The sequence below is a fragment of the Oncorhynchus tshawytscha genome, linkage group LG30 (assembly GCF_018296145.1).
Source record: "Oncorhynchus tshawytscha isolate Ot180627B linkage group LG30, Otsh_v2.0, whole genome shotgun sequence".
Lineage (NCBI taxonomy): Eukaryota > Metazoa > Chordata > Actinopteri > Salmoniformes > Salmonidae > Oncorhynchus > Oncorhynchus tshawytscha.
The window spans coordinates 21,167,407-21,183,190 of NC_056458.1; the positions used below are offsets into that span (position 1 = coordinate 21,167,407).

At 41.1% G+C, this 15,784-nt stretch overlaps 1 protein-coding gene across 1 annotated transcript in view; it reads right to left on the reverse strand.

The window, feature by feature from the left end:
• LOC112233389 (autism susceptibility gene 2 protein) overlaps positions 1-13,557 on the reverse strand; it is a 461,350-nt gene extending 447,793 nt beyond the window's left edge. Inside the window, 2 exon segments of the mRNA XM_042309687.1 lie at positions 9,690-10,479; positions 13,414-13,557. Coding sequence (XP_042165621.1) covers positions 9,690-9,971 — 282 coding nt within the window. The 5' untranslated portion in view covers positions 9,972-10,479; positions 13,414-13,557.
• Between the last annotated feature and the right edge of the window lie 2,227 nt (positions 13,558-15,784).

The window sequence follows — 15,784 nt, forward strand, 5'->3', positions numbered from 1 at the left end:
TGCTCGGCCATTGAAACCCCTTTCATGAAGCTTCGGCCGAACAGTTCTTCTGCTGACATTGCTTTCAGAGGCAGTTTGGAACTCGGTAGGGAGTGTTGCAACTGAGGACATATGATTTTTACACGCTTCAGCACTCGCCGGTTCCGTTCTGTGAGCTAAATCAAATCAAATTTTATTTGTCACATACACATGGTTAGCAGATGTTAATGCGAGTGTAGCGAAATGCTTGTGCTTCTAGTTCCGACAATGCAGTAATAACCAACAAGTAATCTAACTAACAATTCCAAAACTACTGTCTTATACACAGTGTAAGGGGATAAAGAATATGTACATAAGGATATATGAATGAGTGATGGTACAGAGCAGCATAGGCAAGATACAGTAGATGGTATCGAGTACAGTATATACATATGAGATGAGTATGTAAACAAAGTGGCATAGTTAAAGTGGCTAGTGATACATGTATTACATAAGGATACAGTCGATGATATAGAGTACAGTATATACGTATGCATATGAGATGAATAATGTAGGGTTAGTAACATTATATAAGGTAGCATTGTTTAAAGTGGCTAGTGATATATTTACATCATTTCCCATCAATTCCCATTATTAAAGTGGCTGGAGTTGAGTCAGTGTCAGTGTGTTGGCAGCAGCCACTCAATGTTAGTGGTGGCTGTTTAACAGTCTGTTGGCCTTGAGATAGAAGCTGTTTTTCAGTCTCTCGGTCCCAGCTTTGATGCACCTGTACTGACCTCGCCTTCTGGATGATAGCGGGGTGAACAGGCAGTGGCTCGGGTGGTTGATGTCCTTGATGATCTTTATGGCCTTCCTGTAACATCGGGTGGTGTAGGTGTCCTGGAGGGCAGGTAGTTTGCCCCCGGTGATGCGTTGTGCAGACCTCACTACCCTCTGGAGAGCCTTACGGTTGAGGGCGGAGCAGTTGCCGTACCAGGCGGTGATACAGCCCGCCAGGATGCTCTCGATTGTGCATCTGTAGAAGTTTGTGAGTGCTTTTGGTGACAAGCCGAATTTCTTCAGCCTCCTGAGGTTGAAGAGGCGCTGCTGCGCCTTCTTCACGATGCTGTCTGTGTGAGTGGACCAATTCAGTTTGTCTGTGATGTGTATGCCGAGGAACTTAAAACTTGCTACCCTCTCCACTACTGTTCCATCGATGTGGATGCCTCTGAAAGCAATGTCAGCAGAAGAACTGTTCGGCCGAAGCTTCATGAAAGGGGTTTCAATGGCCGAGCAGCCGCACACATGCCTAGGATCACCATGCGCAATGCCAAGTGCCGGCTGGAGTGGTGTAAAGTTCACTGCCATTGGACTCTGGAGCAGTGGAAATGTATAGTGCCACTCTGGAGCAGTGGAAATGTATAGTGCCACTCTGGAGCTAGTGGGGCCTACCATTTTGCGGCTGAGCCACTGTTGCTCCTCGACGTTTCCACTTCACAATAACAACACATACAGTTTACCAGGGCAGCTCTAGCAGGGCAGAGACTATTAACTGACTTGTTGGAAAGGTGGCATCCTATGACGGTGTCACGTTGAAAGTCACTGATCTCTTCAGTAAGGCCATTCTCCTGCCAATGTTTGTCGATGGAGATTGCATGGCTGTGTGCTCGATTTTATACACCTGTCAGCAATGGGTGTGGCTAAAGTAGCCGAATCCACTAATTTGAAGGGATGTTCCACATACTTTGTATATATAGTGTAAGCGACCTCATTAATTTAATGGATATCTTTTCTATTTGATGGAGTATTCTACTGAAAAACTTGGTATCACTTGAATGCAAAGAAATATAATGGTTTCTGTCTCGTCTTCATCTTGTACTGAACTGACTTTACTTGAAGGTTATTGAAAGAAACGTACCTATCCACATAAAACTAAAACACCTCAGCTATGTGTAGCCTAGATGCTGAGTGAATAACACCATTCTCCAAACATTTCGAATGGCCTTTATATAGAGCCTAACTAAAAGGCTATTCAATCTAGCTAGACACTCCGCTCCAAAGACCCTGACTGGGTCTATAGCCACTGAGATCTTTAGGGTTAATGTCAATGGCCTTGGCAAGATAACTAGCGTGGATTCAGCCCTTTATCATAGTTTTCAATTAAAAGCTACAAAAGCATTAAGGTGTGTCTGCCAACAGCTGTTTGGAGGGTAGAGAAGGGGGATTCTGCGCAACAAAAACGGACTGGCCATAGGGCAGTTCTGGCAAATGCCAGATGGGTTGTTCCATCTTTAACCCAGTGGGCCGGTCCCTAAAAAATGTCCGGTGTGTTAGAAATGCCCGGACCAATTTCTATTCCCAGTCCATCACTGCTGCACTATAATGGAGACTGCTGCTCGATCTGATTGGCTAGGGTCTCCTTGGCTTCCCCCCGACAACCATTCATTAATGAGCTGATCCTTCCCAGTGCATTAAAACATAAGAGCAAACATTGACTGTGGTTAACTACCCTTTTGCTGCTGTTCGCTGGATATTACCACAACTGCTGTTTGTTTTGTGTGTGTGTACATGAGTTTGGATATTACCACAACTGCTGTTTGTTTTGTGTGTGTGTACATGAGTTTGGATATTACCACAACTGCTGTTTGTTTTGTGTGTGTGTACATGAGTTTGGATATTACCACAACTGCTGTTTGTTTTGTGTGTGTGTACATGAGTTTGGATATTACCACAACTGCTGTTTGTTTTGTGTGTGTGTACAGGAGTTTGGATATTACCACAACTGCTGTTTGTTTTGTGTGTGTGTACATGAGTTTGGATATTACCACAACTGCTGTTTGTTTTGTGTGTGTGTACATGAGTTTGAAGCTCATGTGAGTTTTTTTCTAAACATGCACGACACAATGACAGCGGTCACAACCTGTGTGGCTTTTGTAGGTTCAAATGAATGCCTAGACATCAATCAAGCAGACTAGCATTCAGTGAAGAGAAATACAGCACCCTACTAGCCATGATGCTGTGCAGCATCCTAAGAAAATATCAAATAATAGTTCTACATTTTATTGGTAACATGCTTTTCAAAAGCCCAAAGTGCTAAACCCTGCAGTCTAATGGTGCAAAACAGGGCAGATAAAGTGCAACAAATTAAGCAGCAGGGGCCAAAACAGGCATTTAGAAGTAGAGTCTGAATATGGATTTGATGTTGGTCAAATATTATAAATGCAAAGTGCTTCTCATGAGCTCCACTGTTGGGTGCATGAGAAGTGTTCTAGACTAGACTAGACTGCTATGTAGACTGGTAGGATGAGATCAATGAGGATTTCAACCGTGGTAGGGGGAATGGGGGGGCCAGTCAGTCCATCACCTCAGTTCAGGTTCCATTGATCAGAAATGCTTTCTCCTCATGTTGACTAGGGCTGGGCGATATATCTCATTCATTTGAATTTATGTTTTAGCGCGATGTTCCAAATACTTGTATCGCAAGAATCTAGGTTTTTATTTGTTTTTGTTTTTATGACCATTCCATGTATTTTTGGGTTTGTCTCCTTCGCTCCTTCTGTGCTGTGTGCACCATCCCCCTCACACACAGACACTAGACACACAGACACCCCTCCCACTGCCGCTCACTTCTTCCACTCCGACAAGCAGTTTAAACTGGTTTCCACTAGTTACAGTTCAACTATTCTACCTTGTTAGTAAGCAAATAGATCCAATTTGGCTAGACTTTAAATATAAAGATTAGCTGGCTACTCACTAGCACTTGGGCTTGTGAGATTGTTTATGAGACCTGTGTTAATGTTCTGCTATGTCTGCTACCAGAAGTTGGTCCTTATTATGGATGTGCATGGATCTGGTTACATTTTTAACAAAAAGGGGGCTTTTTCATAGACAGACTTGGAAGCCAGATCAGTGAATATTGCAAAAAGACAGATTAAACTATTTTGATAAAGTAATTAAATTATTAGTGTCTCTTATGGTTGCGGAAGGCTTATATTTAGCCTCAGTATAATTTTATACGTAGTGTTTTGACCTTTAATTATGTAACAGAGCTTATTTAGAGAGAAAAATATATATTTTTTAAAATTTGTTTTCTCTAAATAAGCTATATATATATATATATATAAATAACGACCCCCAAACACACCTCCAAGACGACCACTGCCTTGCTAAAGAAGCTGAGGGTAAAGATGATGGACTGGCCAAGCATGTCTCCAGACCTAAACCCTATTGAGCATCCGTGGGTTATCCTCAAACGGAAGGTAGAGGAGGGCAAGGTCTCTAACATCCACCAGCTCCGTGATGTCGTCATGGAGGAGGACTCCAGTGGCAACATGTGAAGCTCTGGTGAACTCCATGCCCAAGAGGGTTAAGGCAGTGCTGGAAAATGATGGTGGACACACAAACTATTGACCCAATTTGGACATTTTCACTTAGGGGTGTACTCACTTTTGTTGCCAGCGGTTTAGACATTAATGGCTGTGTGTTGAATTATTTTGAGGGGACAGCAAATTTACACTGTTATACAAGCTGTACACTCACTACTTTACATTGTAGCAAAGTGTCATTTCTTCAGTGATGTCACATGAAAAGATATACTCAAATATTTACAAAAATGTGAGAGGTGTACTCACTTTTGTGATAAACTGTATATTGAGATATGATTTTAGGACATATCGCCCAGCCCTACTGTTAACTGACTGCCTGCTCTAACCATGGCAGAGAACAGCAAGGCATAGCAGAGGGGTGCGTGTGGGTCTGTCCGTGTGTGTCTGTACCTTCATGTGTTCACGCAGCACAGACATTATTAGGGTGACAGGAAGCATCGAAAATCCCAATGCTGGATAATCTCAGTGTGGCATTAAACAAATCCAGCGATGACAGACAGACAGGATGTCATATTTCATGTGTCAGTCATTCAGCTGCCTAGGCCCATTAATATATATCATACATCATTCTGTGACAGGTTCAGTTAAATGAATATCTGCCAAAACTGCCAGGAGACAGACAAATGCAGCTAGGGAAGATGGCAAATTAATTGAGGGCTTGAAAAAAAGTGGTATTTGTCACAAGAGGGAAATATCTGGCAGCGTGCCATCATCAAGTACAAGAAGACCCAGCCGTGTTGAAAGCATCTCTCGAGAGATGTTTTCTCTTTCAAACTAGCAGCTGCATCCATCCACTCAAACACAATATGCTGTAGACTCGCTTGATACTTGTGCGTCTTCATTCTTGGAATTTATGTTTTATTTGGTTTCTGTAGAAACACGGCAGACCAACCGTATGTCGATATATTCAGTTTCACATTCTTCTCCACAATGAAGTGCTTATCAATTTCCCCCTGTCTGCCCTCTCAGGCCCTCTATTCAGACAGCAGCTCGAAGACAACAGTTTCTAAGAAAATCCATTGTTTAATTCTGAAGGCCAGACAGACACGATTATCGATGGTAGTGTTACTGAGAGACATTCACATGGAGGAAAAGTAATTAGTTATCCATACTCTCTTAGAAAAAGGGTTCCAAAAGGTTTCTTTGGCTGTCCCCATTGGAAAACCCTTTTTGGTTCCAGGTAGAACCGTTCAGGTAGAATCCTCTGTGGAAAGGGTTTTACATGGAACCCGAAAGGGTTTTTACATGGAACCCAAAAGGGTTTTTACATGGAACCCAAAAGGGTTCTACTTGGAACCAAAAGAGTTCTCCCTAAAACCAAAAAAAGGTTCTTCAAAGGGTTATTTTATGAGAACAGCGAAGAAACCTTTTGGGTTACGGGTAACTGCCAAAATAATGCTATAACTTGAGTAAATGAGGGATACAAAGTATATTGAAAGTTGTTGCTTCCACACAGGTGTGGTATCTGAGTTAATTAAGCAATTAACATCCCATCATGCTACAGGTCTTATATCAAAATACTGGGCAGGCAATTATTTTTGCTATACCATGGCAATGCCCCCATAGGATGACAAAGCCCCCATCCACAGGGCATGACTGGTCAGTGAATGGTTTGACGAGCATGAAAACAATGTAAACCATATGCCATGGCCGTCTCAGTCACCAGATCGCAACCCAATTGAACACTTACCGGAGATCCTGGAGAGGTGCCTGAGACAGTGTTTTCCTCTACCATCAACAAAACAAATTATGGAAGAATGGCGTCTTATCCCTCCAATAGAGTTCTCTGTATCCCTCCAATAGACACTTGTAGAATCTATGCCAATGTGTATTGAAGCTGTTCTGGCTCGTGGTGGCCCAATGCCCTATTAATACACTATGCTGGCATTTCCTTTATTTTGCCAATTACCTGTATATACCAGGTGCACGGTGTTTCCTCCAACACATTGGTACGGCTGGCTTCCGGGTTGGATGCGCGCTGTGTTAAGAAGCAGTGCGGCTTGGTTGGGTTGTGTATCGGAGGACGCATGACTTTCAACCTTCGTCTCTCCCGAGCCCGTACGGGAGTTGTAGCGATGAGACAAGATAGTAGCTACTGAAACAATTGGAATCCACGAAATTGGGGGTAAAATTCAAATTTAAAAAAATAAAAAGAATAAATCTATGGCAAGACTTGAAAATGGTTGTCTAGCAATGATCAACCATCAATTTGACAGAGCTTGAAGAATATTGAAAATAATAATTGTAAAATATTGTACAATCCAGGTGTGCAAAGCTCTTAGAGACTTACCCAGAAAGACTCACAGATGTAATAGCTGCCAAATGTGATTCTAACATGTATTGACTCAGGGGTGTGAATACTTATGTAAATAAGATATTTGCAAACATATTAAAATGTCACTGTCATTATGGGGTATTGTGTGTAGGTGAGTAAGAAAATACATCTATTTAATCCATTTTGAATTCAGGCTGTAACAACAAAATGTGTAATACGGGGTATGAATACTTTCTGAGGGCATTGTCGTTAGACATAAATACGCCAACTAGACTACATTTGAGATAAGTGTAGTTGGCTGTTTGTTGCCATGAATTTCTCAATCCAGGTTGAGATTTGTCCTTTTCTAAGCTTTCCGTAATTGTAAATGTTAATAGCCATAAATAATATGTCAATCATAAAATAATATTTTGCATTTGAACCTTTCACAGTTTGTCGATGACCCTACAATAGTTCTGTAATAGAATTAGTTACAAGTACCACATACAACATGTCAGTAAACTATGTCATCCACCACACACGCCAATCTGATTAAATGAGATCACACACCAGGAGTGACAATAGTATCACAGCCTATTGCCTTGTGACATTTGTCTTCAGTCCACTGAATGACTATGAGCATCCTAATCCCCACTGTCCTACCAGCCTGTAAACGCTCAAACAACCCGAAGTCACTGGAGTTATTATGACCCTCAAGTATTTCTGGAGAAACGTTTGGCATTTCATGAGGGTAGAAGAACAAAGGGCTATAAAGTAGGAATCAGCTCATGGGGACTTGGCAGTATTTGTTGCAACATCAGTTTGAGAGTCGAAATCGTTTAGAAGTGATGGCTTTAAGATAATTGAATGTTTAAAGCCCCAAAGGGAAAGTGATGGGTCTCTTGCTACACTAAATACTGTTTCTATTAACATTGTTTTCTACAAAAATCAAGTAAGATGTAGAAAATAAATCACATACTAGACCTATAGACACAAGTGCTGATTTCAATGACATCAATGAAAGGAAACATGTATTCTCCTTCCATTATTATTGGTACTACTGGTTACACTGATTGCTTTTCTTCCCTTACAATAATTATCTGTGCTAAACGGGAAAATTCAAATGAGGTGTTGGGGAAAGGCATTTGCCCAAAGTCTTCATTGTGTTCATTGATAGAAGGGGCTGTGAATTCTGTCGGGGGATCGATTTCTTTGGATTGCACAGGGCAAATTGGTCTTGACCAATTGATGCTTAGCGTGTGTTCGGATGAAAAGCCAACAACACAATGAACATGTAATGTGGTTTTACAGTGGTGGTCAGCTGAGCAGGCATTAAGTAATATTAAATTGGGGTGGGGTGAGAAGAGAAGGGAACGATTAAACTGCAGTTATTTAGTGCACTGGTATCAGGGTTTTAGAGGAGACGGAGCTTAATAATTTTGTAATTTCTAAAGGCATTCATTGTTATACACGACTTCTAGCTCAGGCATTCTCCCTTCTGCCTCTCTCAATAGGTACTAGGCAGCAGGCTTAATGGAGCGCTTTACGCCTGCCTCGGACAGTTCACTTGTAAAGAACAGCTGCTACAGCTGTATGTCCAGGTGGAAAAATGTATTGATTTCAATGACCTGGCTCAATGAATGCCAACAGAACACCTTTCTGAATGCATTTGAGATTACAGAGCTGCTTTTGCAAATTGAAGCCGTGCAATTCCCTCTGAAATTGAAAGCAAAAGGGGTGGAGAGAAAAACATTGCTCTGGAGGGCATGTAGGCTACACACTGGCACAACAAAGAATGAATGGGGAACTGTGGGGAAACATGGTGAGTGGTATCGAGTAGTAACTTCCCTAGTGAGGTTTTGAGGTAGAATACTATCAGTAATGTTTCTACTATGTGGACAAAGGATTTATCATGCATTTATATATAGAGTGCACTGGAGAGAGAATACAATGCTAAATGGACTATTCATTAGGTTGATTTGGTGCTATACTGAATCACGGATTCTGAGTAGAGCACAATAAAGAGGTCAGTTTGAGGATCAATCTCACCATGGTGGTTAGAGAGTTGGACTAGTAAACGAAAGGTTGCAAGATCAAATCCCCGAGCTGACAAGGTGAAAATCTGTCGTTCTGCCCCTGAACAAGGCAGTTAACCCACTGTTCCTAGGCCGTCATCGAAAATAAGTAGTTGTTCTTAACTGACTTGCCTAGTTAAATATAGGTTAAATAAAGGTCAAATAAAACTAAATAAATAAATGGTGTTAGCTTGTCATCCTACACAGCTTTAGGCAATTCTTACAGCCTCCTTCACAGAAGTATCTAACCCAGTAGTACAGCTAATGTTGTTGTAATGTATGCATGATAAAGCACATTGTTGTTGTAGGAAAAACATTCTACAGAGGAGTAGCTAGGAAGGAATACATGAATTAAGTCACAACACAAGTAAAGGCCTACAGTGATGAGATTATGTAATATAGATTTGGCAGTTCGGTAACATAGTTACATTGTAATAACTGATGTAAGTTCCAACAAGTGGAATGAAATAATAATGAATGATTAATAAGTGCATGTTTAGGCTACACGTACTGTTGTGCATGTGAGGAGCTAATTCCACAGACAAATAAGGCAAAGAAATTCCATGAAGAACCTGCATGAGATCCACCAGTGTCCTGTTCTGGGTTCTGAAACATTCTAGAACCTTTGGAAGACTATCCTCCTACTGCCAGTCTTTGTCTGGCACATTCTTATAAAAACAAATCCAGAACACAGCTCAACAAAACAAGCTCTGTGACAGAGATATAGATATTTGGCTGAATCGCCTCGTTTTAAAGCCACATCTATTGGAATCCAGCTAACAAAAACAGAAATATGCAGGCTAGAGCAACGCCAAGTGCAAGGCCAGCCCAGCAATACAGATACAGGGATTGGGGCTGAAGAAAATAACAACTCTGTTCACGTAGTGTCAAGAGATTAACAGCCGAATCCAGAGGAGATGGCAAAACACAGAGATTAAGTGCTAAAAACACACATTGAAGCAAATCCCCCGCGGGGCAGAAAAGTAGTAGTAGTAACAGCAGCCTGGAGTTACTCACCTCCAACGCCTCCAGCGTCATGAAACCAGAGATGGAGAAGCCGTCTATGATGTCCTCCTCAGTGGATGTAGACTCCTTTCTCTTTCTCCTGGGGGGCCTTGGACGGGAGGAAGAGGGGTTCCTGTCTCCTTCCTCCCTCTCTGAATCTGAGGAGAAGTGCAGCCCCACAGAGCCCCCCCTCTTATGGTTGTTGTTCCTTATCCCATTTGATCTCCGTCCCCGATCCCTCTCGGACTTAGACTTCCTCTTTTTGCGGAGCCCACTGGACCGAGGGCCATCCATTTCTTCAGAGGAAAAGCCCACCTAAAGACTCCTCTAGCAGAGCAGAGAATCAACCCTATCAAGGGCACTCACTGGCACAGTTGAACTTCCAGCAGAAATAAATCCCAACAGATATTTCCCAACAATATCCAACAAGTAGTAAGTATAGATACTTAGTGGATGAAATCCAACAGAAAAGAAGCAATCAGATAATATCCAAAGGGCATAAGCTGGAGTAGAGAATGCCTTGAGTCATTGAAAGCACAGCAGCAGATTCCAAGCAAAGATTCCCAACGGTGTCCATGAAATCCACTGACAGGCAAAGGGTAATAGAGTCTGTTAGACGTGGTAACTAGGCTGTCAACTCCAAAAAGAGAATAAAAAGAAGACAAATCTTTAACTGGAACAGAATGTGTGATCACTGGACATGTCCTGCCATGGTGAACCAACTGTAAAAAGCCACATCCTGATCCTTCTTCTTAAGGAATCCCCACTCTTCACATGCTGTCATGTCAGCCAACTCTCCCTCCTGAAAGTCAAAGAGATAGAGGGCATATATTTGCAACATGTTCAGTTAGCAGCAGGCCTTACTGTTGAATGCATTAAGTCAATGAGCCATCCTCTCAGGGTAGGTAGGGAGATTATACAGTACAGGGGATTGTTACCAGTCTACATAATGCAACATAAATTCATGTTTCATTACGCTATATCTTTAGAGTCATCTGCTCACCATATTTTCCTTTATTCTTTTACAATGCACAACCATTAGGCCCCTTGGCTGAGATCATTGAATACGGTTACATGCACATAATAATATGATTATTGTGAAGTCAGATTAATATAATAGGTTGATTTAAACGTTTACATGCTTTGCAAGAGGAACGATTCCCCTAATAATCCTGTTTACATGGACACATCTGAAATCAGGCTTCCTGATGGGACTTTGATCAATTATGCAGAAAATCGCCAATCAAAGAAAACGTTCTACCACAGCGACCATGTTATTTTTGGAAGCCTACTTGATTCTGAGGTTGGACATATACAGTTTGTATGTGAAAACTATTGTTAAGATGCATACTTTTATTTTTTCTGAACTCACTTCACTCACGCATAAGAGGGAGGTTTATACTGCTGGTGCTGACACATGCACAGATCAAATACACTGTTGGAACTCCGATTAAGCTGTTTATATGTCCTAATAATTCAAAAGATTGCTCAGAAAACCAGATGTTTTAACCACTGTATGCTTAGGCCTACTTCGATTATGACCTTTCACCGACTAAGATGACTATTTCCATACTCGGCCTAGATAGATTTATAGATGTATAGGGGACTGCCGTAATCAGTTTAATATTAATCAGTTAAATTATTAGTGCATGTAAACATACTCAGTGTGTGTTTAAAGTGCTTCTCTACTACTGTCTCTGAAGTCCCCCTCCCCCCTTGGTTTTACCCTATCCTGTACTTTTAATGAAATAAGCATTTTCTTACATTTATAATGTATGGGTATGTCTTCTATTTGGATTAGCCTATTCCTTTATATGTGTATATTTTAAACATAGGTCTGCTGTGGTTATTAGCTCGGTTTCTTTCAGTAATGTTCACTGCATATAGAACACCAGCTTGCCTGATCATCACACGATTATGTCTCAATTTCCAAAATCACTGTGCTTTAAACAGGTAAATCTAGTATAAACTTCTTAATCACCACAACACTTGCCTTTCAAACACTTCCAATCCCTACACTTTACATTATCTCCACACAGGTGCCAAAAACCTTGATTCAGTTGACACAATAACAATACATTGGTAAATACATGCTTCATCAAGGAATTTTTCATTTTAATTGGACCATTATTTAACTAGAACAGCTGAGTCAGTTAAGAACAAATTCTTAGCTGACTCCGCCTAGGAACAGTGGGTTAACTGCCCGTTCAGGGGCAGAACGACAGATTTGTAACTTGTCAGCTCGGGGATTTGAACTTGCAACCTTCCGGTTACTAGTCCAACGCTCTAACCACTAGGCTACCCTGCCACCCCAGAATGATGCCAAGGTAGTCTTTTTTTGCAGTGTGCTCATCATTCTGTATGTTTCATTTCAGTCTACACACAACTAACCCGCTAAATGATTTACCACATTCTGATTAGTTGGAGGTGTTCTTTGAATTATATGTAAAAAATATTGTGTATTATGCAATCTCTACAAGGTTATTCATTCTTATAACGCACTTGTTTTGTCACAGCATGACATGATATTTTACAATCAAATACATTTTGTCCAATAGATCATCTCATCTAAGCTATATATCTAAACATGTTGATCACAATCTAACCTAGATATTAAATCATTTCTGTCCTTGAGAGTTTGAGATGAGGATTCTGCCAACCAATGCTCACACCTAAACCTAGACTGATGACAAAGACCTTTTGACAATCTGGTCCAAAAGCACTTGAACCTGGAGCATCGAAGTTATGTGATCATAGGCTATTCTAAATGATTAACCTATTTACATTTATCATGCTACAATATAGTACAATGTAACCATAATGGTTTGAGTTTCAGACAGGCAACATATTCAACAGTTTGTTATCTCAATCATTCATTCACACATAAATCCATTCGCACTCTTCTAATTTGCTTTTGTATGTCAAAGATAGAGAAAGTGTGCTCTGTGAATACTACAGGATTATCCCAATCCATTTCCAGATAAAAACGTGTACATGATGACATCCCCAAAATGGTAGCCTATCCATCATTGAATACACCAAACCGTACAGGCATGTTCAAGCCACTCCAAATTCCATCACCCCCTCCCAATTCTGCCAGTGAACCGTTCCAGACAGTGGGAACACACCTTGACTAGCTCCATCATCACCAGACACACCATTAGAATCATCTGTTATAGACAACCACCATATCAACTTTGCATTATGTCATTGTCCAATGATTGCAAATCAAGGTGGCATAAACTAGACTAGAAGTGGCAAATGTTACACATCAGCACATTACAATGGCTCGCAAATATTTTCTTATTTGGACGGATGGTGCGTAATAAGGGCGCATCTAAACCATCCAAAATCACAGCCTTGTCTAGAAGTCAAATTCAGTCTTTCCTATAACGGTCCTAAGCCATTTACCAGTCCCCATCCCTTTAAAACCTGATGCCCCGTGCCAGCACTCCCCTAATTACATGCAAAACAGCTATTAAATGATTTACTATAGCTATGCCTCTTCGCCCTCCCTTTTCTCGTTCCTTCCTGTTATCACACTATCTCGCTGTCTCCGTTCAGTTTTTTTTGTCTGCTCCCCTGTCAGTAAATCTCACGCTCCGTGGCCAGTCCAGCCCACAACTGCGACTGGCACTGCCTCCTCTCCTGCTCCAGCTCTCCGCTTATTTTCACAACACACAAAGCGAGCCTCTTTTCCTCCAAGACACGTCATGCAAAACCAAGAAAAGCAAACCCTTGAAAGTGGGGACCGTCCGGGCAAGTCGCAGGCATTCGGATACAAATGGTCAATACAAGAGAACAGAAAAGGAAAAATGTAACAAACAAATAAATCCCGCAAGGAAGCAAAGGGGCTCTTCTCTCTCAGTCCGTTCTTCAGTATCTCGGAGAAGGGACCGGGCGCATTGATATGGCGATGCCGCAGTGCCGCTTTACAGGGTATGCGCTTCCTCGGCGCAAATAGTGCTGCATGTGGAATCTGGTATGGGTCGTTGTACTAAGGAGAACATGTCTAAACTATGCTTATGTAATGTTGTCGTTGAAACTCTGTAATAAGTAATATACATACTTAAATAAATACAAATACATCTTATTGAGTATACACTTAGGCTACTCACCAAAATGCTAGTGCACAAAACACCACTTGTGACGTGATCATTCTTGACAATTCCCACCCTTCTAACCATATAGTCACCCCTATTTAAGATACTCATTATAAATCCTGTAGCCTATCCCAAACAATATGTACATTAATCATCTCTAAACCCTCCCACCAGCATGCCGATATCCCTAGCTCATAGCTCTCTTGACTATATGGAGTAAAGGCAGACAGACAGGCAGTCAGTCAGCGTTGAGCTTTTTGCTGCTATCACCCAGACACCCATTCAGTGTTATTGACAGAACCATCCTCTGCAGACAGACCATGGACCAGATGTCAGATTATCACACAGGTTATGTAACAGGGCTAGGTTCTCTTCAGGGAGAGACCAAGGGGCCGTGCATCACCCAGGTGGGTTCTACACATTGGTGGTGGATAAGGTGAGTTTCCCCCTACTATGTAAAGCACTTTGAGTACCTCAGTTGGTAGAAAAACGCTATATAAATCCAATCAATTAATTACTGAATGAACTTACTCTGCTCTGCTGCCCTGTCAAACCCCAGTGAAATAGAACACTGTCCGGGTCTCATTAATCTGTGTCACAAAGCATTTGACTCACCTGAAGTGTTCGGTCATTGGTGGGTCACATATGCTAGCACGGTTGGGGATGGTAATCAGGGTAAAGCCAAGATGTCCTTGCAAATCAAATCTAACTGAGTTTTTTAGGGGGAAATAAAAATCACATTTCCCTACAGACTAGAGAAATGATGATGAGTAATGAAAACAATGAAATAATAAGTTATCATGATGAACATTGCAATTACAATATTGAATGTTAGACATCCATGTCATGTAGTTATTTTATGTAGGTCTAAACAAGTCCATCTCAAATACATTCAATACAAGTCATGTATTCTAGGGCCAATATATACAATGATTGATCCTCCAATGTTTCACGCTTGCGTGGGCTAACCATTAACCACAACCCAAGGATGCTGAAAATCTACCAAGCAACTGCTTCATTATGGCCACAGTAATATATTCAATTGATATTCTACTGCCTATAGAGTCCCAAACATGATTATGCATGGTTGTAGTTATTCCAGATCTATGCAATGTATCATTTGGGTACAACAAAGAATCAATATATTCATACATTATAATGGTAGTAGCAGCTTTTGTCCTAACCTGTGAGAGAGAGAGCTGTGAAAGCCAAGTGTTGCTTTAATCTCCCGAGGTCCTGAAATGTATTATTTCATTCAGCTGCAATCATGCCAATATTGTTCACACTCTTGATTACCCAAATGTCTAATTTGCCATTTGTAATAGTGCTTAAAGATTTCTCAGTAGTTCCACTTAGATATATGAGTACTGAAGTAATTCATGTGTTCCTATGGTTTTGTATTGATGTTCTGTTCAAGGCTCAAAGCCCCACCCTCCATTTTCAATGAGTGGATCAGTGGAGCCGTTGTCGCCCATGATACCAATTGAACATTTTTGATTTCCTGGTCCAGTCAGTAATGGTTTCTGAATGCTCAAATGGAACCAGCACTGAAAAAATCCATGTGTTACAGAAATAAATTAATATGATAAAACGTCAGACTAATTCCAAATATTGATATTAAAGAGTAAGTCACATTAAATGTAATATTATTGGGGATATGGGTATTATTAAATGTAATGATAATATCATATCATTACCTTATAATAACATCAATCAGAATAAAGCTCAAAACCACAGCAGTGTGATTATCTCACCAACATGACATGTCTACATGTTGAAAGCTAGCACACAGACACATGGTGGTGGTGTTAGTGTGTGGCGGTAGCAGCGGTGAGGGCTGGTCCTGTGTGAATTAGGGATCAGGAGAGCCAGTTTATTTTTAGCTTGCAGGCATAATGATGCAGCCAGTGTGGCTCAGTACAGCAGTGTGGCTCAAAGAGTGTCCAGTCTGAGAGTGCTTCTATTCCCATCAATGCCCTCTGAGAGGGGGTGCCTCAGCATCCT